The sequence below is a fragment of the Podarcis liolepis genome (genome assembly GCF_965112155.1).
Source record: "Podarcis liolepis genome assembly, chromosome: 2".
Classification (NCBI taxonomy): Eukaryota; Metazoa; Chordata; class Lepidosauria; order Squamata; family Lacertidae; genus Podarcis; species Podarcis liolepis.
In genome coordinates, this window is record NC_139555.1 from 76,210,256 (window position 1) to 76,234,165 (window position 23,910).

Genomic DNA, 23,910 nt, shown 5'->3' on the forward strand with positions numbered 1-23,910 from the left:
AGAATGGGAAGTGGGAACATGAGGGCCAACCCTTTGCTGGGTCTTGGGCACATAGTGTTAATTCAGCTACTGACATACCTTAATTACATTAAATTATATTACTTAGAATTCTTAAAATGAATTTGTGCCATGTTACCAAAGCATGGCTTGTACTTGCCAACTCAGTGTCCTCACCCATTACACATCATCAACATCAGGCACACAAACAAACATTCAAGAATTTGTAGTGTTAGATGCCTGGTAACTTTCAGGGAAAATAGAACGCTTCTAGACAGATCCTTCCTAGCCACAAGTCTGTGGTTAATGCGGACTACACAAGATAGAGAGCAGGGCAGAATTGATCCCAGAATCATCCCATTTGTCCTAGGAGGAAAAGTACTGACTAGCAGGAAGGGTCATTTTCTATCTGTTGTTTTGTTAAGAACAAAACAACCCTTCAAAAATAAGTTTGGAATAGGGTGAAAAAAGGATCCATCACACCATTTTCCATGTTTTTAGATTTTGTCAACAACAAAGACTCAGACTAAGATAAAATAGGAGAGGTTTAAATACTGAGCAGGGTGGAGTTCAGTCTGCTTTAAGCATTTAAAGCCTCCAACTTGTGAGGCACAATTAACAGATTACTCCCTAACCGCAATTATCTCCATCCTAAACAAAAATGAAAGGAATCTATCATCTCAGCATCTTATGAACCATGACTTTGTGGAACCAGCTGGTTAAAATCTGTTAAGTAGTTATTCTCTAGGGAGTGAAATCTCTCAACAATTCAGTTTAAAAGGAACGATGCAAACACAGAGGAAGATGGAAAAGATGGAAAAGAAGGGATGGCCGAGGAAAGAGTGATGGCAGCTGGAAAAGTGATGAGAGTTATAGAATATTTGCTACATAGAGGGGACTGTACTGCTGCTGTCAGCTCTAATTATTAGCGGGCTCTACCCTAGTCACAGGAATTTTTTAAAAGGCATACATTAAGACAATGTATTCTGGCCAAAGACTGGTACAATGAATTAAGAAAAGAGAGGGATGCGTGTTCATAGAATTATCATACAGCAGTCATGAAGACAACAGAGTTAGTGATTGTCCTAATGCTTTCCTTTTCTCCCAGCGGCTACGAGCCATGTGGGTTCTATGCCCTATAAAATGGACATGTCAGGATACAGTGCTACACTTGCATCACTACATTAAATAAATCGCACTCTTTGATGTAAAAAAATGTAGAAAGATAGCTGAAAATTGTAGAAAGATAAGGTTCTGATTCTCTTTGATCTAAATTAATCCAACATTTTCAGGAAACAACCTGGAACAACGACAGTGCTATTTAAACACTGGCAATGGCAGCCTAAAAGAAGAGTCGTTTTAAGAGTAATGGCAGGGGGTAAATAAATTATGGTTGAAGGAGGAGTAGGTGTTTAAAAGAAGCAGTCCCCTGTTTCTGCTAGTCTCAAAGTGCCAGCAACACTTTAAAAAACATATGTAAATACAGCAGTGCTGCTTAAAACCAAACATTGACAGTTCATCTAGCACTAACTCCAGCAAACCTCACAGTTCCTGGCCTGTTGTTATAGAATATAAAAACCTGGAAATGACTCAGTATTCATCAATAGCATTTGAAATATATGCTTGACCCAATATGACAGATTTCAGTTTGAACATCATTGCACTTGAGATGGACATGTTTGCACATACCTGAAGTGTCAAAAAAAAAAAAATCCAGGAGAGAGAAAAGTCAATTAGCATCCCTCACAATTTAAAACAATGTTTATTAGCTTGGAATAAATCTCATGTAAGATTAAATTGAAGGCCAAATATATCCTTAGAACTAGGTGAGTTAACAGTCACATCCTAATTAGTCTCATTCAAAATCATTTGGGTCTACGATACATGTTATGACAAAAGGAAATAATTTTCATAACCTTTTCCATTTCTAGTACCTACTGAGAGGCATTTCACATAAGCAAAGCCACCGGCTTTTATTCAAGTGTACACTTAAAAGGAAATGGCTAGTAATGGCAACTCTCTGATAAATGTACCTGTCAGATCCATATTTTTAGAAACGCTCTTCATTCACACTTTCAAAAGTAGAGAATGAAGCAGTCCTGTGGATCAACAAATGCAAAAGGTCTTCTGGATTAGTTGATCACTAGAAACCCAGATGAAGCTGGTGGCACACCAACCATCTAACATATCATTTTTAAACTCATTTACTTTGAAGCAAGCAAACTCATTTCAAAGGGGCTCATTTCCAAATTGTGGAATTGGGATCACATCTTAAGTTAAATTAGAATCCAGAGCTTCTTAGTATTTTCATTTTCAAGTATCAACATACATTTATAATTTATTCTTACACACAACATTTTTTTTCAGTTATACAATCTTGTAAATAGAAACTACTGTTATCACAGTATATTTAGATGTAGCCTATAAAAATATCTACTATACATAAAATATTTAGCCACAGTTTTACAGCACATTGAGAAATATGAAGGTTGGGGGGGGAGAGAAAGCAAATACTTCTGGTTAAGAAAAGGTTAGAAGAAAATGCTACACCTGCCAATGAAGGCTAGCTTGCAGGCTTAGCTAACTCAAAGGAGAGTATTTTCTTATAAGAACCACATTTACCACTTAAAATCCAAAGTTATACCTGCACAATTTTCTGCTCATTAATCCCCAACTTTTCACTCAAGCCCACTAAGTAGCCAATAATAAGAATAATTACTTGTGGCTCACATCTAGAGAAGTTAGGACTAGGCTGTTGACACGATTCATCTGTGATTTAAGCCATTACCCAAAATCCCCTTCTCCAGCTGACACTGTACTGTGGGCCAACAGCAGAACGCTCCCTTTTCATCTACTCCAGTAAGTAGTGATCTACCTGAATAAATACATTATGATGTCAAGGCATATTATCTTAAAGGATGGAGTACTGCTAAAGCGCTTTTGAAGTGTTTGATAGTTTAACATAGTCCTTTTTATGTTTCTGAAATAAGGTTGGCTTTATGGCTTATCTCCAGAACGCTGAATATATTGCTAAGCTACCTTATTAAAGAAATGAAGAACACGGCAGTATGTTACATTATAGCACCCTGCCACATAAACGAGTCCCCACTAGGCAAAGCTTACATAGTCCATTGCAGAGAACTCTTAACATTAACAGCATGGCAAGGTTCGATGAGGTACCAGCACAGACAGCAAGGCAAAAAAGCATTCAAATCACACGGGACAAAGCTTTCTTCGGTTAAAGAACAAACAGGCACCTAATCTGCCGCTTGCTGATTTGTATCACATGGACAGATTATTTACACTATACGTTGGCTTAGTACAACAAACACAACTGGCCTAACATGCATGAAGTTTTATCACTAACAGGAATTTCTTTCACACGTCTCCCATTCATTGCAACAGGATATATCTGGAGCTTATCCCTGTTGGGTTGTGACCCTAAAGCAGGACTGATCCAATTTCACAAGTTCACTTACAGCATAGCATCCCTCTTTGCATATAAATACTTGAAAATCCTAGAGGGCCCCGTTCTTCACTATGCTCTTGAGCTCCACTCAAGGAATGCACTGAGGCAAAGATGTGGCTGCTTAAGGTTCACGGAAAGAAAGAATCCTGAGTCCTCGTTTTTGGGGGGGACGGAAGATTGTTTCCATTTATGAATGTGCAAATCCTGTTCTCATCAATAAATTAGAAGATATGCAATAAAGGATCGCTTTCATCTTTCCCATCCAATGCATTTTAACTTAAATATCACCAATACATAAGAAAAATAAAAACCCAAAACAGCTAATACTTCATCTGTGACTTTGGTTCAAGAAGATGGGTAAGAACAAGCTTGCATTAATGCCAATAACTCAGGAGCGCTTCATAATAATTTGGTCTCTCTAGTAATTTGTCTTACACCTTCCCTGCACTGTTATTGCCATTCACCTCTGGTAACCACCATGCACATTGTTTTATTGTATTACAATCTGCTCCATTTGGAGCAATATTTACATGAGTGTCAATTAAAAACCCTCCCTTTTCATAGCTTCTCTGCTTGGGGTTTGGAGTTTGAGGGGGTGTAAAAAAGGGGGGGACCAGGTAAAAACAGTTAAGTAAAATATGTGGTTTTCAATAAACAGACAAAATAGGTTTGCCGTATGCATGATGTGGAAAGGAAACTATTCACACACTATTCAAATAATAATAATAACCCAGGAGTTCTGGAACATTTCAACACGATAGATGGAATGCATCTGGGAAAATATTACCTATTCTGGCTTTCCATTAAATGATGTGAAGCATCAAGCGGAGCCTTTAGTAAAATTACCTAGAAATTAGTGCAGCTACCAAAAAAAAGAAAGAAAATCAAATGTTTAACTGCAAAGCAATGACTTGAAGTGGACAACACTGCTTGTTGCTAAAATTGATATATTAACTGGATTAATATATCTCACAAGGAGACTGGTGGTACCTTATGTAGTATACTAAAATAAATAGTTGGAAGAATCCTCAGTTGAAGAAACACCTGTTCTATGTCCGGTAAAGATTTTATATATAATATAGGAATAAAACAGGAAATCACAGCAAGAAAGGCTTAGGAAAGTATTGCAGAAGAAAGCTAAGATACAGCATTAAGAGAGACACCAGCATTTCATACTTTTAACACCCACAGTCGAAGAACAACAGGATAAAGACAACATATATTAATTTAAAAGCAGTTTCATTCTCTGTTCCACAAATACTTGGTCCATTTCAACCTTTAATGCCAACTTTGCCTTGTGCCAGACCCAGGCAGCTGAAACACGTCTTCAAGAAGAGGAGGAGTGCATGCATTTCTGTGTTGCTTGGCTTCCTTGAAGGCTGCCTTCATTCTCAGCTCCCTGAGTGGTTTCCTTAGCACTGCTTCAGCAGTTTGGGACGGTGCTGGCAAGGGGAGGTCAAAGGTGCTACAAATGATTAGGTACAGTCCTCAAAGCTTCTTCTCGAGAGCGGCTAACGCATACATTCTGAAAAGAAAACAAGACAGCAAACTTTATATACTTCACTCAAACACAATGCTTGCCCTTTGGCCAATTCCTGAACACTTCTCACTACCTATGAGCTTTCCTTTGCTAGTTCATGGAAATATGGTGAAATTAAGGCTGTAATCCTATGCACATTTACTTTAGCATAAGACCCACCGACATCAGTGAAGCCTCGCTTCCCAGAAAATATGCATAGAGTTGGGTTGGATAAAATCACAATATTTTGTCTTAGCTGGTTCCTCTATATATTCATGTGTTGTAACAATTTCCATCATTCCCGAATACATTTCTCAATATGCATCAGTCTTCAGTTCCATTGTTCTGAACACCAGCTTATCAGAAACTCAAAGAGATCCCAATATAGGTTCAGTTGCACTTTGAATGCTTGGTCTTAGGCCTCTGGGCCCCTTATGTAGCCCTAGGTAGAAGTCTGGTTTTTTCCAGTATTCACTGGGAACTACCAACATAAGCACATGCTGCTAGCTGATTGAACAACCCAAATGAAATGTTTTCATTATCACAGTCAATGCAATGACACATGCACAAGTCCAGGAGGGAGAGATCCTTAAGAGTCACAAGTTTGAACCCAGCTACGATGCCTATACACAATACTTTTCCTTCCCTTTAAACCAATAACTGTATTAGGCAACAAGCTATGTGATACTACCACCTCTCATCACAGATAAGATATGTCACGACACATTTAACACTCAACATACTAGTCTTCAGGCATTCCAGTGGCATGTGAAAACAACAAGCAAGCAGAGGCAAATTGCTAAGCTCCGGCTCCATCACCCTCCATAAGTTGGGACAGACAACCTCCTACAGTCATGGAGGCTTCCAGTGTGATTATGGACCCAGGAAGATATAGGTTTGAAATTGCTTAAGGAAGCCTCCACAGATACAAGAGGTTGTACATGTTAGATCAGTCTTTCTCAACCTTAGGTTTCCAGATGTTGGACTACAACTCCCATCATCCTTAGCTAGCAGGACCAGTGGTCAGGGATGGTGGGAGTTGTAGCCCAGCAACATCTTGGTGACTCAAGTGTTGTGGAAAACAGTGGGTGAAGTTTAGTGCACTTCTCCCCACTTGCAAGTTGTTTTTACACACAAGTAGAATGTCTGAACAACCAAAAATTACCCCTCAGGGACTCAAAGGCTGCCAATTGCAAATCTCTATCCTAGAAGCTCAGTCTATCCTAGACCACAGTCGTTCTAGCAGCAGCCATTGGATACAAGTTGCTACCTGATCCTTGAGGTCAAGTTATACAGCCCTACATAGTTTCTGCTCAGGCCAAAAAAAGCCATTTATACATAGGCTTTGTGTTACCACTACAGAGTGCAATGAAATGCACAAATAGTTTTCTAGTTGTGTTCAAATCAGGGCTATTGGACAAGGTAGATCCCATGCATTGTATGCAGAAGATCCCAAGTTCAATCCCTGAGATCTCAGCTAGTGGGCAATGCAAAACACCTCTGCCTGTGACCTTAGAGAGCTACTGTAATACTGGGCTTACATGGACCAAGAGCCTGATCTAATATGCAGCAGCTTCCAATATTCCTTACACATTTTCAAACTCCTATTGGAGTTTTCAAAGTTTGTCCTGTCCGACTGCATCCGATACTCAACTCTCCCGCACAATATGAACATTTTGTCCTGTCAATGAGCCAGACAGATGTGTACCCAAGGAGCTCTAATGAGTGCCCCAATGATCTTTACCTACCATCAAGCACACCGTCATTTTATTCTAAAAGCCTGAACCAACTTTTCTCCACCATCAGAAGTGGTACATCTCCCCAAAAGCAAGATTTCCAGGTAACAGATTTGGGAGCAGTGAACTCATCTCTTTGCAGGATGAAATGAGTCATCCTACTCTTCAATGGAAGTACAAAACACAAATGTGTAAGGCACATACCCAAGGCACCCTAATGATTATACCTGCTCCAGTGTAGGTTTGCATGGTTCATGGCAACTTTTAAGAAAATTGCTGCTAATACGTTTTCCATTCATCTACACATCGACTTCTACAAACTGGCTTCCTGGTGCAGAACAGAGATCAAAGAAGTAGGAAGAAGACATTCATAAGACACCTGTACAGGTATCAGTTTTCAGCAAGGCCTGCTAGCCGCTGGCAGTATAACAGTTGTTATTCTCCTTCTCGGAGACTTCAAAAAAAATGAGCTGTTATTCTACCCTTAAGTGAAATTAAATAGGTTTCAGTTAACAAGAATGAACTCAATCTCTTAGAATGAAGACATTAGTAGTATTTGCACTCTTCAAACACAAAACGTGAGATGAGAACATGCATTCTTATCAAAAGGGCTCTTGATTTAAGCTGCTAGCCTCATCTACCAGATCCTCTCCTCCCTTTATTACCTTGGCCAGGCATAGGCAAACTCGGCCCTCCAGCTGTTTTGGGACTACAACTCCCATCATCCCTAGCTAACAGGATCAGTGGTCAGGGATGATGGGAATTGCCTATGCCTGACCTTGACTATTATCCAGGAAAGACATGAGATCCCTAATCAAAGCACTGTAGGGTGTTACAGTCTTGCACCTGGCCTTTGAGATTAACATCAGTTAAACATCTTACTGGAATCCAAGATACACAGATACAGAAATCTTAACCAGTCCTGAAGAACAAAAAATCCAGTATCTAGGATCTTTTCCTTCAGTTCTCAAATGCAAGACCTCCTAGAGATTCACAAGGATATGTGCTCCTTTCCCTTACTTTGCCACGAGATATCACCATAATTGTGATATTGATCTTACAAAACTAAAACTCCTGGATTTAAGCTGGGGAGGGGGGCTAATGTTTTCTGGTCAAGGGCTGCACTGACCCATGCCCAACGCTGTGAAAAGAATGGTAAACTGGGCTAAGGCCAAAGAAGGAAATTAATCCCTTTTATTATCTTTCCATTTAAGCCAACCCATTTCTTTCCTTCCCCAATTCATTCTATTTGTATTTTCTTTTATATACTTTTAGCTGATTGTTTTCCCTCAAAGTCCCACTTCCGCCACTCAAAATTCACACAAATTCATTTTATTTATTCACTGTGATGCTGATGCCATTGGTTTTCTTTGTTCTGCTGACGCGGGAAGAGGAGAGAAATTGCCAAAAACGTTTCAAATAAGAAGCCATCAAACCTCTTAGCTGATGGGTTGGCCACTCCTGATCTAAGCAATGTAACCATAAGCACCACCGAAGCTGATTCTCCAGCCCCAACCCCCAACATGAAGTTAGTCTAGTGAAAATCGGTTGAACAAAGCAAGTGCCTCTGTTGGGGGAGAGGCTGTTCCTGGCAACATCTCTGGCCCCTATAATAGTTTTGTTTATATGTGGCAATGCAGGATTCAAGTGTCAAATTTAGAGTATGTAAGTTAGCAGCAGCTACACTGCTTTGGTTTGGTTTTGTGAATCACCCTGGGAATTATTTGGCTGTCAGGAAGTATGAAATGATTTACAGTGGTACCTCGGGTTACATACACTTCAGGTTACATACGCTTCAGGTTACAGACTCTGCTAACCCAGAAATAGTACCTCAGGTTAAGAACTTTGCTTCAGGATGAGAACAGAAATCATGCTCCAGCGGTGCGGCAGCAGTGGGAGGCCCCATTAGCTGAAGTGGTGCTTCAGGTTAAGAACAGTTTCAGGTTAAGAACGAACCTCTGGAACGAATTATGTACTTAACCCGAGGTACCACTGTATTTATTTTTTAAGGACTGCAGTTTACTGGCCCATCTCGACATATGGGGAAGCTCCACCTTTTTCCTTTTGGAATTTTACAGCATCATCTTGAGGCACAAATGCCATTGTGTGCACTAGAATGTTTCTTCTCAGAACCGCCCCCCCCCCCGCAAGCTGCTTTCGAATCTCCGAGGAGGTAAATTTATGTCAGGGGTTGGGAACTTCAGGCCTGGGGGGCTTCTCTGTCTGGGTCTCAGGACTCTCCTCTTCCTCCTCAGCAACATACCCTCTCTCCCCCAGGCCACACCCCTCAGCAGCCCAACTTTGCACCATCTACAGCCTAGAATGGAGAAGCAACAGGGAAAGGAGTAGTTGTGTATTATTCCTTTCCACAAGTGCCATTTCTTTACTCCATATTGACAGTGGTTCTATCCAGAAGTGTTTCAAATGCATGTTTACCCTGGTATTAGTAATGTCTAGCAACTTCACAGGAGTAAGAAATAACAGTTTGCCTCCGTTTGCCAAACTGTAGAAGAAATATATTTCTATGATTCTACTTTATAAAGAAAACAAATTAAGACATTACTACTATGAGTCCTTTTCATATAAATTATAAATTAGGGCTGCCACCCTATTAAAAACACCTTAGTTGACTGATTGAATCTATTCACTAAAATTCATGCCATTTCCAGAAATTGCATCTGAATAGAATAAAAGAGTCTTGAAGCAAGAAGCATATTTCTTTTTTTCTTATAAAATGTTTAGTTTAGTTATAGCAGGCAACTTCTTAGAAGAGGCATTCCTTCTCATGTGAACAAAAAGAGAAAGGCCTCTTTTTAATGGGTGTTTAAAAGAGTCTTAACACCACCTGCAGTTGTTGTTTTTAAAAACTAACAATATTTTTAAATTAGCTTTTAAAAATTAGCTGTCAAAGTAATTAGAAGTACAAATTAAACTTTAAATGATCAATTAATCCCATAATAAATTTTGCAGACCTTTTTTTGAAATCACAGAAATACATCTTCCACAAAGACAGGGGCAAGAACACTATTTCCCAGAAGCTACTATTAAACAGTCATAGAATTCTATGGTTCTATGAATTAGCAGACTATCTACATTGCCGATACTATTCACTAGCTGTGAAACTAACTGTAGAAAGACTATTAATTATGCTCCTCTATGTAAAACAATCCAATCACTCAAGAGAAAATAAAAATACTCATTAATAGACAACTGCCCCATATTATCTCCCAACAGGATTTGATCAAGCCTTAACGGACATAAAACATCAGGTTTAAAATTAGCAATCACCAATTGATCAAGTGTTACATCAGAGAAGCCAGTAATCAGATGGCTCAGCCAATTAGTTCCAATCCAGGGGGTAGGGGACCATAAGATTTGATTGTTTGATTTCTAAAAGCCACGAGCTACACAAAAACTGATATTATCTGTGGATGATTCCAAAGTGATTGGAACAATTGAAATAATTTTAATATAATATGATGAAAAGAAGCACCACACGTTTCATAGCTGATCAGGACACGGGCTTCACTGGTGAGCAGGGACAGTTACAAGGGCTTCCTCGGGAGGTCTTGAAATGTCTACATTCTGTGTAATAATAAAAATACAGAGGAAAATGTTTATCATGCAACATGGCCAGTCAGCTTTCTTCACAACTAAACAGCCGAGCTTGTTAAATTAACAAATATAGTCACGTATCTAGAGCAATAAAGCTTTTTTTAAACCAGAGACAGTGGAATTGCCTTCTTTATAGACTGCGTTTAATAATTCTGTGGACCACAGGCTAAGTGCTGGCAGCTCTCCTCAAAACACACACACACACAGAAACTGCTTATGTTTAGAGTATCTCAACTATATAACTATATTTAAAAGCTTGTGATTCATTACATTATGCATAGCACATTCATACTGCAAAAAGCAAGTCTTATCAGCCAGATACCATTAAATAGAAGTGAACAATTGGGAGGGGGTTGGGTGCCAGGAGAAGGGCCATAGCTCATTGGTAGAGCATCTCTTGACATCTGCAAGCAGAGCTGGAGAAAAAGCTCCTATCTGAAAACATGGAGTCACTCACTGAATACAGACAATACTGAACTAGATGGACCAATGGCCGAGTCAGTATAACACAGCTTCCTACATTCCTATGTGTCCTGGTGCATAGGTTCTACTGGAATAATTTTAGTCATATTGTGACATTAGCCCCTGTATATTACTGTATTTTTCCATGTATAAGACTAGGGTTTTTCCCTTAAAAATAATGTCAAAAATTAGGGGGTGTCTTATCCACCGATACATCTCCCCCCCATTTTCTTAAATCTGAGTCCCCAAAAATAGGGGGCGTCTTATACATGGGGGCGTCTTATGGACGGAAAATAGAGAGTTCCTACTGTCTAGGATAGCATACATTTCCATGTCTTTCAGTCATGAAGCTGTAACTACAGCCCTCAAATTATATGGAGAACTTACCAATAACTGAGTATCTGGCACAAAATTAGATCAAATCCTGTGACCATTAAGAGACTGCTCTCTTCCTTAAGTTACACAGAATAAGTACATGAGCTTTTTTAAAAAAAAAAAAAACAACAAAAAAACAACTCAGCCAGATGGGCAGGGTATAAATAATAAATTATTATAATGTTTCTGCTCATTGTGAGGAAGGACAAGATTGAACAACTTCACAGAGGAGAGGACTGTTAATGGTGGCTAGCCATGATGGCTATTCTCTGCCTCCGCAACTGGAAGCAGCAAAGCTTCTGAATGACAGTTGTTGGAAAGCACGGGAGGGGAGAGTGATCGAATCCTGCTTGCTGGTCTCCCGCAGGCATCTGGTCAGCCACTGTGGGAACTGGATACTAGACGAGATGAGCCATTATCCTGATCCAGAAAGCTCTTCTGATGTTCTTAGAAGAAGCTCTAATGGGCCTTGGAGCCTTGCCTCCTCTTCCGCCCCCTCAGCCCTGGAAACCATTTCCTTTCATTGGCCCCTTTCAGACTTCTGAAATGTCACAAGTTGTGCCTTCACGTTCTGAAGTTTATCAGCACAGCAGGAACAGCTGAAGACAGAACTCTAAGGTCAATTCACTGATGAAGCATCATGGGTCTGTGCCAGCACTGCATCATGGTTGTGCCAGTGCAACTGCAGCAGCAGTATTTATGTCTCAGGAGCACAAAATGCTGTGAACTTGGGTACTAGAAACTTCCGAACAAATGGGTTCAGAACAAACGACGGAAGAACAGAACACTATCCGTTGCCTTCTCAGCACCTTTAAGGCAGGGGTTGTCAATGCACTGCCCTCCAGAGGCTGTTGGACTCCAAATCCCATCAGCCCCAGCCAGGACAGCCAATGGTCAGGGATGATGCAACTTGTAGTCCAACAACATGTCAATCTCCCTTGCTTTAGGCTTATGCTAGCAGTGCCTGAACCCACCCTGGGAACTTGGGAACTCTTCAATTGTGGATAAAGAAGAAGAAGGAAAAGTTTCCCTCTGGGATAACACTACCTGTGCTCGCCATAACAGTCCTGATTAATGCAAAACAGAAAAACAACAAACATGGCTGAGAAGCAGAAAGTGGAGCGGGAGAAATGAGGACCAGGCCACCACCTGGATGAGGGCACACTCTCTCTCTTATTCACTCACTAGCCCAAATGAGTATCTAATCAGAGGAACTGTCTGCTGCGGCTAATGAATATCATCACTACTTTTCACGTCTCTCTCCTTTCTCTCCACTGATAACCAGGAAGGGTAAGGCGGAAAAAATAAGCAGCACATTTTATTTATTCATTTCCTTTAGAGCACTTCCTTACCGCTGAATATATAAAAAGATCTTTAAGCAGTCTACAGAAAGGGGGGACCCTCATATGAAACAGTTAACAGAAATTACTAATAAATATTTACAGACAGCATATTCACCTTCTACAACACCTCTCAGCCTCCTGGCTCTCATCCATGGCCCAAACAAACTTTCAGACTAACCCCAAAATAAGTCACAATAAAGAGAGTTCCTGGAACGTGCTGGCATTACCATAGTTCTTTACTCTCAGGCTTGCTTTTATGGGCAATCAATCCTATACCTGTTTAGTAAGAAACAGGTGAAACTGTGTTCTATGGGATTTACTCCCAACTATGTGAGTAGGGAACTGCACCCCTGTGTGTGTACACAGGCTGGCTAGTAATATTGGAAGACATGTATATGGCCGGCTTGTATTCTTATTGTGACAAAACATCGTTAAACCTGCTACCCAAAACTGCAGAGCTAACAATACCTACTTACTTTCAGTATCCAAACATTGTAAAACAGGAATTTGGCAGCCAAGGCTGGCTAAAATTGTAGGCAGCCTTGGAAAAATGTCTTAGTGGCCGTTTTGATTCATTTGATATCCAGTATCATTTTGCCATAATCAAGAATATGATGGCAAGAACATGGTAAAAAATCTCCCATGAAACATCACTAAAAATAGAGTTACTGCTCAATCCTAAAGGACAATCTTATCACTGTCAAGAGGATACCTACAGTCACCAAAAGATGTTCATTTACAACGAGCCAGAGACCCTGCTACCCAAACCTATGAGACACTGAGCAGCTGACAGAAACCAATCCTAAATCTCAAAAATATATTCTAATGTTTTCATCCAGGTTCTGTTCTTCCTGCAGTTTCACACAATTATGCACCATGAAGCCAGATCAGAACTGAATGCTGGTATTGTGCCGCTGCATCAACCAACCCAAACAAACAAACAAAGAAACACATGGTTGCCTTTCAAGGACTTGCACATTTTACAGAATGAGTGCTTCTTAAACGCTTCAGCATGCCCAGAAAAGCTTCTCTCTCACCTTTTTATTCACACACAGTTTAAATAGAAGCCGTTAACAGCTGCCTACCAACCAAGTGGCCATGGATGAGTCATTTGCGAAACACTCCTTGATCAAAAGAGTAAGGCAACACTGTTAAAGCTGCTAAAAACACACAGCATTCAGATCCAACAGAGCGACTTAACGCAATGAAAATACTGTATTGAGTTAAGCAAACAATTGGGTGGCGGCACAACTGCAGCACAATGCCTAACTGTGGCAGTTTTTAGGGCTTTCATTGAACAGCTTGCTGTCTGCTCTGCATCACTGCTCACCATAACATCACCTGAATACAAGGCTACACAGACTGTCACAATTGAGGCACTGTTATTTCCCCGAAGTGGAGTCGTATAATTAGCTGCCAAATTCACTCAGATGACATACGCTGTATTATGAAAGCACTGTGCAGTTAAAGAGTGTCATAATGTTGTCATGAAGGAGAGAAGATTCCATGAAACACAAGTGAAGCAGGCATGAAGATGATGAGTTGTCAGAGAATAAAACAATTTCCTTTGTTTTGCAGAGCATTTCCCTGAAGTTCCAAAATCCACTACAAGCTCCATTTTAAAAAATGCTCAAATTAAATGACTGTTGTATGCGCCACTGCACATGACCTCTTGTTCTATTTCTCCTCAAGTGATGCCAATAAGTCAGAGACCATGTGCAGAAGGTAATGACATCACAAAAAATAGGTATATAATGAAGATCTGGTCATTTTCCAGCATCACAAAGGAGCAAACATAGCACATTTTCCTCTATTTTTAATGGTATATAATTAGGCATTTGTGTGCTAATTCGCTAGTAGAAATAATGACATGTTTGGGAGCTTACAATCCTATCATCACCCCAGGCCATTCAAACCAATGACACTATACTAGCTCACTTTGGTTACTGTTTCTCAAGGGACTTGTTCAAAAACTTCCAGAATAATTACCATTGGTTCAGTCTACATAAATATATCTTGCAATGCATTATACATAGTCCTTGATTTTTATTCTAACGTTCACCAAACCCACACATGTAAGAGCAACAAGATATAAGAGGCCCGACTTCGTATTTGAGCAGGCCATTTATCCTGTGCAGGTTATACTTTTGTTTGACCTCATAACTTGGGCTATAAATATGCACCATTTTGTCATACTTGAATCCAATAACATCAAGAGGCATGACCAGCACATTATTGTTATCCTGACTCAGGAGCGGCAAGGGTTTCACCAGCGATATATCACCAAGATGAAGGCACCATCGCTCTCTGGCCCTCAAAACAGTCCTGGCCAATGTATTGATTCATCACCCAGGCCTAGTGCATACATGAGAGACGGGGGTGGGGGGTGGGATACATGGCTCTCTTGATTGGCAAATCATGTAGACACCTCCCCACGCAGCTAGTAGCCTCTTATTAAGTACAGTCATCCCAACTTTCAGCATGCCAGAGAATTCAGTGGGAGGCTTCCTTCTAAAATGAAGAGCAAAGCGTAAAGTCAAAATCAAACAAAACCAAAGTACGAAGAAAATTGGTCCGAGCTCTGCTTCACACCCACACAGGCAGCTAGCCATGGAGAAGCACCCACACAATTTGGGTATCTGGCATTAACGAGGCTGCTTCAATAATGTGTGAAAATAGGATGGCCTAAATAAGGCATAATGCAAGAAAAAGGGTAGGGAAAAGAAGAAGGGGCTGCAACAAAGGTTGCGGTAACATGCCTGCAGGGCATTAAATATGAGAGAATAGCAGCATACTTTGTCACTAATATGATATGATATGATATGATATGATATGATATGATATGATATGATATGATATGATAATATAATATAATATAATATACACACACACTTACACACTTGGTTGTGTACAAACCTCTACTCCAAAGGTGAAGCTAGATATCAAAGCACAGGTACCTACAATATCCTTTAGGAATGGAAAACTGGGGCAGGAGAGGGTGCTTAACTCTTTCCCTGCTTTTATTTCTTTATTTCTTTTTCCCAGTTATTCAACTTTAAACCAGTCTCTATCACCACCACCATTCCTCCTGCAGAGTTCCAAATTCACATTTGTGACAGCAGAAGACACCTACCTGTGGTTTGTCTCTGTGCGTATTTACAGCTTCAACATTCAGAAATATAGATTCCACCTTGCAACCTGTAAAAAGAAGGAAACTTTTAGATGTTTGTCTTCCTCGTTTTGGGAGCCGCCATCACTGTAAAATCAGTTCTTGTTTCCATCTCCACATTGGGAATGATAATACTTTAAAAGTCAGTAATGACTAACTTAAGCCCATTGAAACTAATGGATCTACTCAAGAGTATGAGTTAAGATACAAAAGCATTAAGATACAAAATGAATTTGCAATTCACAATTTATTTTGGACACTAGATGTCACTACAGACTTCTGTTTCTTAAAAGAACAACCACATATTAAAAGAGTGCTCCAATCCGGCTACAAAGAACAAGAACACAGTGAATGGTAACCAATGTACTTTAGTTGAACCAGCTAGAATTTCAAAATTCAGGATTCAAACTCTCTCAGGCTTGAGATCAGAAAAGGAAAAGTAAGCCAAAGCTTATGCCACTTCAGAAATTTTATATTGGGGAAAAGGAAACGGAAGATAATACTTAAGATTAAATCAGTTCACAGGGGAAGCATTTCACACACAACAGTGCCATCAACTTACAAATACATCATCAGCATGAGTTCTAATTTTTATCCTTCACACACCAATATTAAACTCAATGCCCTAGTGTATACCCTTTAGTCAAAATGGCATCATCTACACACAAGGAGGTGGTAGCAGCAGGGTTCGTACAGGTACAGAGAAAAACCACACAAAACAATGGGGAAATCTCCCTCAAACAGCCCAATGAGGACAGGACCTAGAATGCTGACTTGTCTGCTAGGCAGGGGAAGACTGAAATTTGGGAGGGAGGGACATGGAATTGTGTTTCCCCAAAGAGAGCATGGCTTGCTGGCATCCTTAACACAACCACACTACATTTTATTGCCAATCTGTTTCATGTAAATTCCTAGCCTGCCCCAATCTGAAGACTCAGGAAGAACAGAGACAAAAATAATAAATTTTAATTTTAACAGGATGATTAACTAAGCAATCAAATCCCAATGATGACCTGCACATTTACAATTTGCAATGTGCAACCCTATGCACACTAATGGGAGAGTAAATCTCTCTGAATTCAACGGGGCTTACATCTGAGTAGGCATGCGTAGGATGGTTCTATGAAACACTGTCATGGACTTTCTGGTAACTTTATTTTAAAAACTGAACAATTCCTTTTGATATACAAATAACTTTAAACTATTGGATATCTGCCATCGACAAATGTGATGTTTTCTTTAATAATTACAGTCATACCTCGGGTTACAGACGCTTCAGGTTGCATTTTTTCGGGTTATGGGCGCGCCGAAACCCAGAAGTACCAGAACGGGTTACTTCCGGGTTTTGGCGGTCACGCATGCGCAGAAGCGCTGAATCGCAACCCGCGCGTGCGCAGACACGCCACTGCAGGTTGTGAATACTGCGGGTTGCGAACGTGCCTCCTGCACGGATCACGTTCGCAACCTGAGTGTCCGCTGTACAGTTAATAGCTGAAATACAAATAGATTGATAGAATACATTTTGAACAGCTTACCATAAGCCACTGGGGTTAGCTTTAAGACAGTATGCAGTGGGCACTTGAGATAAGGCAGTTGTTCTAAAACAGATGGAGAGAAAATAAACTTAATAGAGAGTAACAGAAATGCCCCTCTTCCAAACCACTAACCATGTTAGTGCAGCAATGGAACTGGTCCCCAACAAAGCACCTGCACTTGCCATAGTACCCCTAGACATTTTACTTTGTGTCTACTGGGGCTCCAAGCCACTCACAATTTTTTTTTGGGGGGGTGGGGAATACAGCTTTTCTTGAAATCTCTCCCTCTCTCTCAAAAACCACATTTAGCAGTGGTTGTGCTGCAAAGGAAGAGATGTGTAGGTCTCCAGCTGCTCTGCCTGCTTCCTTTTTGTTTCCCAGAAGGCCTCTGGCCCCACATATGCATTCTTCATTGGAAGAGAAAGAAAAGAGTGGGGGGGGGCTCTCAGAGGATGGCGTCTGACCTTCCTGTGCCCCGTCCCCAAAACACAACAGAAAAGAAAAGAAATAAAGGGCTTCTGCCACCACTTGCGTTTTGTTTAATTGTCTCTCAGTGTGTATATCTTGCTGCTGCTGCTGCTTGCTTGCTTGTGGCGGGGGGGGGGGGCATTGCTTGTTTTTCAGACGGTATTTCCTGCTTGTTTTGTCCATGGGGCAATTTGTGTTATTTGCCCTTTTGATCATCAGATTGTTTTCTTCTTCTTCTTCTGTGAAACTGAAGAATTTTGTGGTGCCTGTGATAGCTTCTTAGATTTCCAAATGTTCCCCTGAGCCCAAAAGGTTGGGGATCCCTTATTTATTTATTTATTCAATAAAGTTTTATCCTATCTCAAAGAAAACTGCAGAGACTTCCATCATAAAAACAAACAGGCATGATAAAGAACCATGCTGTCTCTTTGCAACAAATCCTTTGAGAACTCAGATATCCAAAATTCTAGAAGTTGCCATAATAAAAAGTACCCAGAATTTAAACTCCTGAATAAAAGCTCCTAACTACAGGCTTCACGAACACAGATTTAAGGAGGGTATTCCACAGGTGGAGCACCATTATGGGACAGGGATGGGGTGGAACAGATCTCCCCTGCCCTGACCACAAAAGGCTGAAAAACCCAGAGAGTGTCTTCCCTTGATGATCTTAGAGCATAGGAGGTTCACAAAAGCAGCCCTGATACCCCAGAAAAGCAAGTGTTGATTAAAGAAGCATTTGACCCATGCACAGGCGAAAATGTAAGTCTGGCATGAGTCATGAAGAGCAGCACTTTTCCTGCTCATTTAAGATGCGCATGAAATAATTGTTGGACGAAATTGTTACTGATTGACCAAGGTGAAAATTCTCCATGTTAAGGCAAATATAATTACCTGCAGGCTTGTCCAGAAAGTAAGCAAGCAGACAGCGCATAACAGCTTGGTGACAGATTACAAGCACATTTTCCTGCCTTTCCAACTCCATAATCACTGGCTCCAACCTTTGAACAAGATCTTCGTATGACTGGGGGAGAAATCAACAATATAATCAACCTCTTGACTGTATACACAGAGCAAACAAAGAGCTGTCCATTATAGACAAAACATAATAAGATGTTCTGCAGATAAGTGTGCATACACACGTACAAGACAAAACACTAAATTTAAACCAATTTATCTTGAAAGAATGCACCATCACAGAAATCAGTACCAAAGTGAGTGTGGTTAAGCTGTATCATATACTTAATCATTCCCATTTTATATCATTTCATTTAAAAAGCTCTACTTAATAAATCTGTAGCTTTGCTGTCTCCCTTCTCTGATTTCCATCATGTTTGTAAGCTTAACTGAGTAAGCCATATTGAATGCTCTCAAGCACCAGAGTCTTCTATATAAAGGAAGGTTTATCCATTTTGTGACCGACAGAGTCCTGCTGCTGTTAAAGATCTCCATAATAGTTTGCCTTTTATAAACCTAATAAGATAACCAGTAGGTCCACTGCAAATCAAAAACAGTACAGTGGTACCTCGCAAGACGAATGGCTCGCAAGACGAAAAACTCGCAAGACGAAAGAGTTTTTGGTTTTTTGAGTTGCTTCGCAAGACGAATTTCCCAATGGGCTTGCTTCGCAAGACGAAAACGTCTTGCAAGTTTGTTTCCTTTTTCTTAAAACCGCATTCCTATGGGAAACCGTGCTTCGCAAGACGAAAAATTCACAAGACGAAAAAACTCGCAGAACGAATTAATTTCGTCCTGCGAGGCACCACTGTAATTTTGTTATTTCCCTTATGATGAAAACCCAATTATCACTTGATCTGGGGGTATGACCAAAAATATGATACATATTCACCGTATTAGTTAAACCTTCAACATTTACCTCTGTTTGTACATATTTGTGGTATCAAATAGTACCTGAACATCTGTCTATAGAAATTCTCTTTCATTGTTGTGTACAAGGCAAACAGCTAATCCCATGCTGAAAGGATTATCTTTATTAAACCTTTTTCCCATTTTGATTAATACAAATTACCTGATTTATACAAATTACCCAAGGTATCTAAATTTGCTGCCAGTTTGTAAATTGGACTCAGAACATGTTTAATTAAGTTGTTAGATATCAAGATTTGATCTAATGACTCATTTTGTAATATGTTTACTTTGTAAATATTAATAAAAACTAGCACTTCTTGGGGACTAACCACCCTGAAACACTTAGTCAGTAATTCACCTTTGCTACTTCTATGAATGCATGAACAAATTACAGCTAAGAACACCAAAGATTAGCCATTAAGCATGGGTGCACGGCCGCTAATGCAAACAAAAAACCCATTTCTTTTTTCTGAAAGGTTAGCAAACAACTCTAGAAAGCTTTCTCTATTATGACACGGCTGCTTCAATGTGCTACAAATAATGGCCACCTGGGATCCAGGACTGTTCTGGTGATCACACAGCCAACTCATGGGAGGTGGAACACTCAGCTAACAATAAGGCATGTTGCACATATTACAAATATTGGAACAGCTGTTCCAAGCACAGCTTAACGCTTGACCTCTAATGCAAGTATGTAGAAGACTGGACCACCTGATGCAGAATTAACTGCTTCAACCGTATTAGTTTATTTTAGCTCCCCTCAGAAATTATTTCTCCATACATTCAAGAAATACATGAAAGGTGGTGGGCCCAGCTCAATATTTTCATCCCCACTGCCTACAACTTTGAATGGTTAAAAAGGTATTTCAGTTTTACCAAAAAAAAAAAAAACAACCCTTTGAAACAAAAAGGTATACCACAATGAACATAAAACAAACTGCTATGTTTAACACATGTGTATACAAGTGAGAACTTGAGATAGAGATAGATATTATGGGGGGAAATCTGCCGAAAGACATTTGTAGAGCTAATATGAAAAAATCGCTTTTCCTCTTTGCCTCAAAAGCTCCCCCCCCCTTTAAACATTGCACTTAGCATCCCATTTGCTGCTAGGTATCCTTACACACTTCGCATCCAAGAAGAGAAAATATAACAAAATAGCGTACCTCCCCCTTAGGATATCTATATCTGTATTTGTCCTGGTCTCTCAAAGCAAATTCTAACGGATAATGTTCCTGAATTTCTTCATATGTCATTTCTTCACAGACTCCCTAGGGAAACAACGAAAACATGAGAATTAGTGTAGGTTTATGGTTAAAAGACTGGGCTGTTTATAGAGGTTGTTCATCTGACATAAAACACTCTCAACATCAGACACCCACCTACTGTACTATATGGGAATAAAAGTATTGACTTATGTTACCTAGGTTGTAGAAAGCACTACAAGTAAGTGGTCTGGATTTTCAAAAAGAACTATGGAAGTATTTTTATTACTATTACAACTACTACCAATTCCATAAGGGCACTGGAGTTTACAACGTAATATACATTTAAACAGTGCTTGTGACATCCCCCCCCCCGAAGGTGCACATTGTATAACACACGTTTATGGTGTTGCAAAAATTCTGGGTTTTACTGCGACTTCACTGCCACGCTGTCTTAAGCGTCTTGCTACCTGAAGCAAGTGCTTGGGTTACTTGTACAATCTATACAGTCCTGCCAGCTATCCTCGCGGCAAAAGCTGCAAGAAGAGAAGACAAACTATTTTCATCTCCCTTTCCTTCTTTTTTTGCTGGAGATAATACAGATAATCACACACTCTGCACATTTTCCTCACCGCACACTCCCAATGCATTTTGAATTGCAGGATGGGGAGCATGGTGTTCTTCATTTAGAACTTTGAGGGTGTGAGCCGATCAATGATTTCACTTAAAAATACCCTGAAGTAAGTTGAGTGATGCTTCAATGAGAAATACAATGCAGATCTAATTGAACTAATAAAGCTCAGTACCAAAGTGAGATACAGTGGTACCTCTGGTTACGAACTGAATCCGTTCGTAACCAGAAACCGTTCTTATCCTGAGGCACGCTTTCAGTAATGGCGTCTCCCGGCGCACGATTTTCGCTCACATCCTGGGGCAAAGGTCACAACCAGGAGCAGCTACTTCCGGGTTAGCGTTGCTCGTAACCCGGAACGTGTGCAACCAGAAGCGTTCACAACCAGAGGTACCACTGTAAAGGCTTGAAGGACTTCTCAAGGATGGTGGACTAACATGAATCTAATCATTATTACTTTCTAATCCTAATAATGATGACAAATACAACACTGTTTTATAATGCATATACATAGCTAGGTGCCATTCAACCTATAAATTATGAAAACAAGTACCTGCAGACTTGCAATCTAACACACACAGGAGAACTCCTACTAATGCATCATAAAGTAAGTCTCTTTCCATCATACAAATTCAAAACCGTTTCAGATGTGACCATGAGATGATCTTACCGCATCTATTTCATTCAGAACTTTCCACTGTTCGTAAGGCACTCCCAAAGCCTCTGCAGTCTGAATGGTCCTTTTCATCTGGCTCGTCCATACTTTCAGATCTTTGCTGTTTTGCTCGTTAATGAACTGTGCCAAACTCTTGGCAAACTGTAAAAGCACGTCAAATAATAATGTCATGAGGAAATTGCAGCTGAAGCACTCCAGTCGAGTTAGATGCCAATAGGACCTAATTCTCTAACCGTGAGGTAATGGTGTCTTTCAAAAAGGTTCCGTGTATGCCTTCAACAAAACAAAGTCTGTTGGCCTGTGAAATGAGGGCCACAACAGATATTCAACTTTTCTATGCTATTCTTTAGCTTGGATCCAATTGAGCACTTCTCCAACTACAATACACTTCCCACTTGTGCAAAAGGAGTGGGACATTCCCTAATCTATACCAGTCTTCCCTTCTCACTGCGCCCCCCCCCCCGTCCCCTGCACTTCTATTGTCACATTGGACACCATTCTTGAGGGTCTTCTGACTTTGAGTAGTGGTTTTTCACAGGATACAGGGGGCTACAGAAGGATGGAGGCAGCCAGGGGGAATCCTGCTCACATAACAAGTTTAACCAGTTAAAATTAAATTTTAAAATACAGTCTGGGGTCAGCCCTTCCAAACCTGGTGTCTTCCTCCAGGAGCTTTGGGTTACAATTCCCATCAGCCCCAGCCATCATGATTGTCCTGGCTGGAGCTGATGGAAATAATAGTCCAAAAGAGGCACCTGTAGGGAAAAGCTGGTCTAGATATAAATTGGTTGAAAAAGAATCCCTACATTAGAGATTACAAACCCTACCTTTTTCCCTCTATGAGACAGCCCGGTGTCTCCTCCTATTCTTCCCTTTAGATTGAGTTCACTTTCACCATGCCGACAGAGGTAGATGGAGCGAGGAGTTACGTGGATATTCATGAGGTAGTAAACAATCCGACTCTGAATGTGGTCCATTACTCGGTTCACGAGGTAACTCCGTCCAACATCCATTATTTTAATATAAGAAAGATCCCTATTCACGGTAAGAGACAAAACTATATGTGAAAACTACAATATTCAAACCAGTGCTTCATTTATCTCCTCCAAAGGCACCAGATCACAAATAAGGGGTTGTTTTTACCTTGTGCTAGAATATGATGGAAACAACTTCCCCAGAACAACTAGCAAGGGAAAGTTGGGTAGTGCACAATTATACCCTAACATAATGGGAAGAACTATCCAATCCCGATAACTTGCCATTAGTTAAGGCAAGCAGGACCAGCAGCAACATATGGTGTCCCTGGTTATAGTGGTGGAGATAGTCAGGCAGCCATGCCCTTTTGCAGGAGATACCAGCGGGTATAGGCGGTATAGAAATGTAATAAATAATAATAAATAATAATTCCCCATCCTTCAACAGTCAGTCAGCATTCTGTGCCCATTTAGCATCCCCAATCCTCATTGAAAGTGTGTGTGTGTGTGTGTGTGTGTGTGTAAATTTTACTTCTATTAGGGCATAGTTTGCCCACCAAGCAGCCACAGGCACCATGGCAAATGTGAAGGCATTCACTGGTACCCAAAACTCTCTCGAGTTTTCATTCATTCATTCTTTTCTTTTTTTAAAGGTTCTAACCCACCTAGAAAGAAGGTTATTGGGCAACTGTGCAAGCAACTTCTAAGCAATTTCGGTGAAATGATAGTAAGTGTGGTATGGGCACTTTGTATATTTTTCCTGATACTGAGGAATGCTTCCTGTTGCCGCTAGACAGCAATAGGGGTGTGGGTGTGGGTGTGTAAAATCATTATTATTGTGTGATCTCCACAATCTGGACCAACAGGACA

General features: G+C 40.3%; 1 protein-coding gene and 1 long non-coding RNA gene across 7 annotated transcripts in view; both read right to left on the minus strand.

Annotated features, from left to right (window-relative positions):
• Nucleotides 1-1,740: 1,740 nt before the first annotated feature.
• PFKFB4 (6-phosphofructo-2-kinase/fructose-2,6-biphosphatase 4) overlaps nt 1,741-23,910 on the minus strand; it is a 68,199-nt gene continuing 46,029 nt past the window's right edge. For 2 of the 6 annotated variants that reach the window (XR_014522416.1, XR_014522417.1), the window contains exons 8-15: nt 22,894-23,101; nt 22,061-22,207; nt 20,721-20,825; nt 18,580-18,709; nt 17,221-17,283; nt 15,650-15,714; nt 7,489-10,306; nt 1,741-7,406 (exon numbers count right to left, since the gene is read on the minus strand). Coding sequence is in view for 4 of the 6 variants with exons in the window: in XM_083489012.1 (XP_083345138.1) it covers nt 10,247-10,306; nt 15,650-15,714; nt 17,221-17,283; nt 18,580-18,709; nt 20,721-20,825; nt 22,061-22,207; nt 22,894-23,101 (778 nt within the window). In the remaining 2 variants the exon portion in view is untranslated. The remainder of the gene's footprint in view (nt 7,407-7,488; nt 10,307-15,649; nt 15,715-17,220; nt 17,284-18,579; nt 18,710-20,720; nt 20,826-22,060; nt 22,208-22,893; nt 23,102-23,910) is intronic. The other 4 variants (XM_083489012.1, XM_083489010.1, XM_083489013.1 and 1 more) reach the window with 2 other exon arrangements.
• LOC310700117 lies at nt 11,304-15,373 on the minus strand. Its single transcript, XR_014522430.1, has 2 exons — nt 11,947-15,373; nt 11,304-11,772 (listed from the first exon to the last, which is right to left on the minus strand). It is a non-coding gene; the product is annotated as an uncharacterized lncRNA (long non-coding RNA).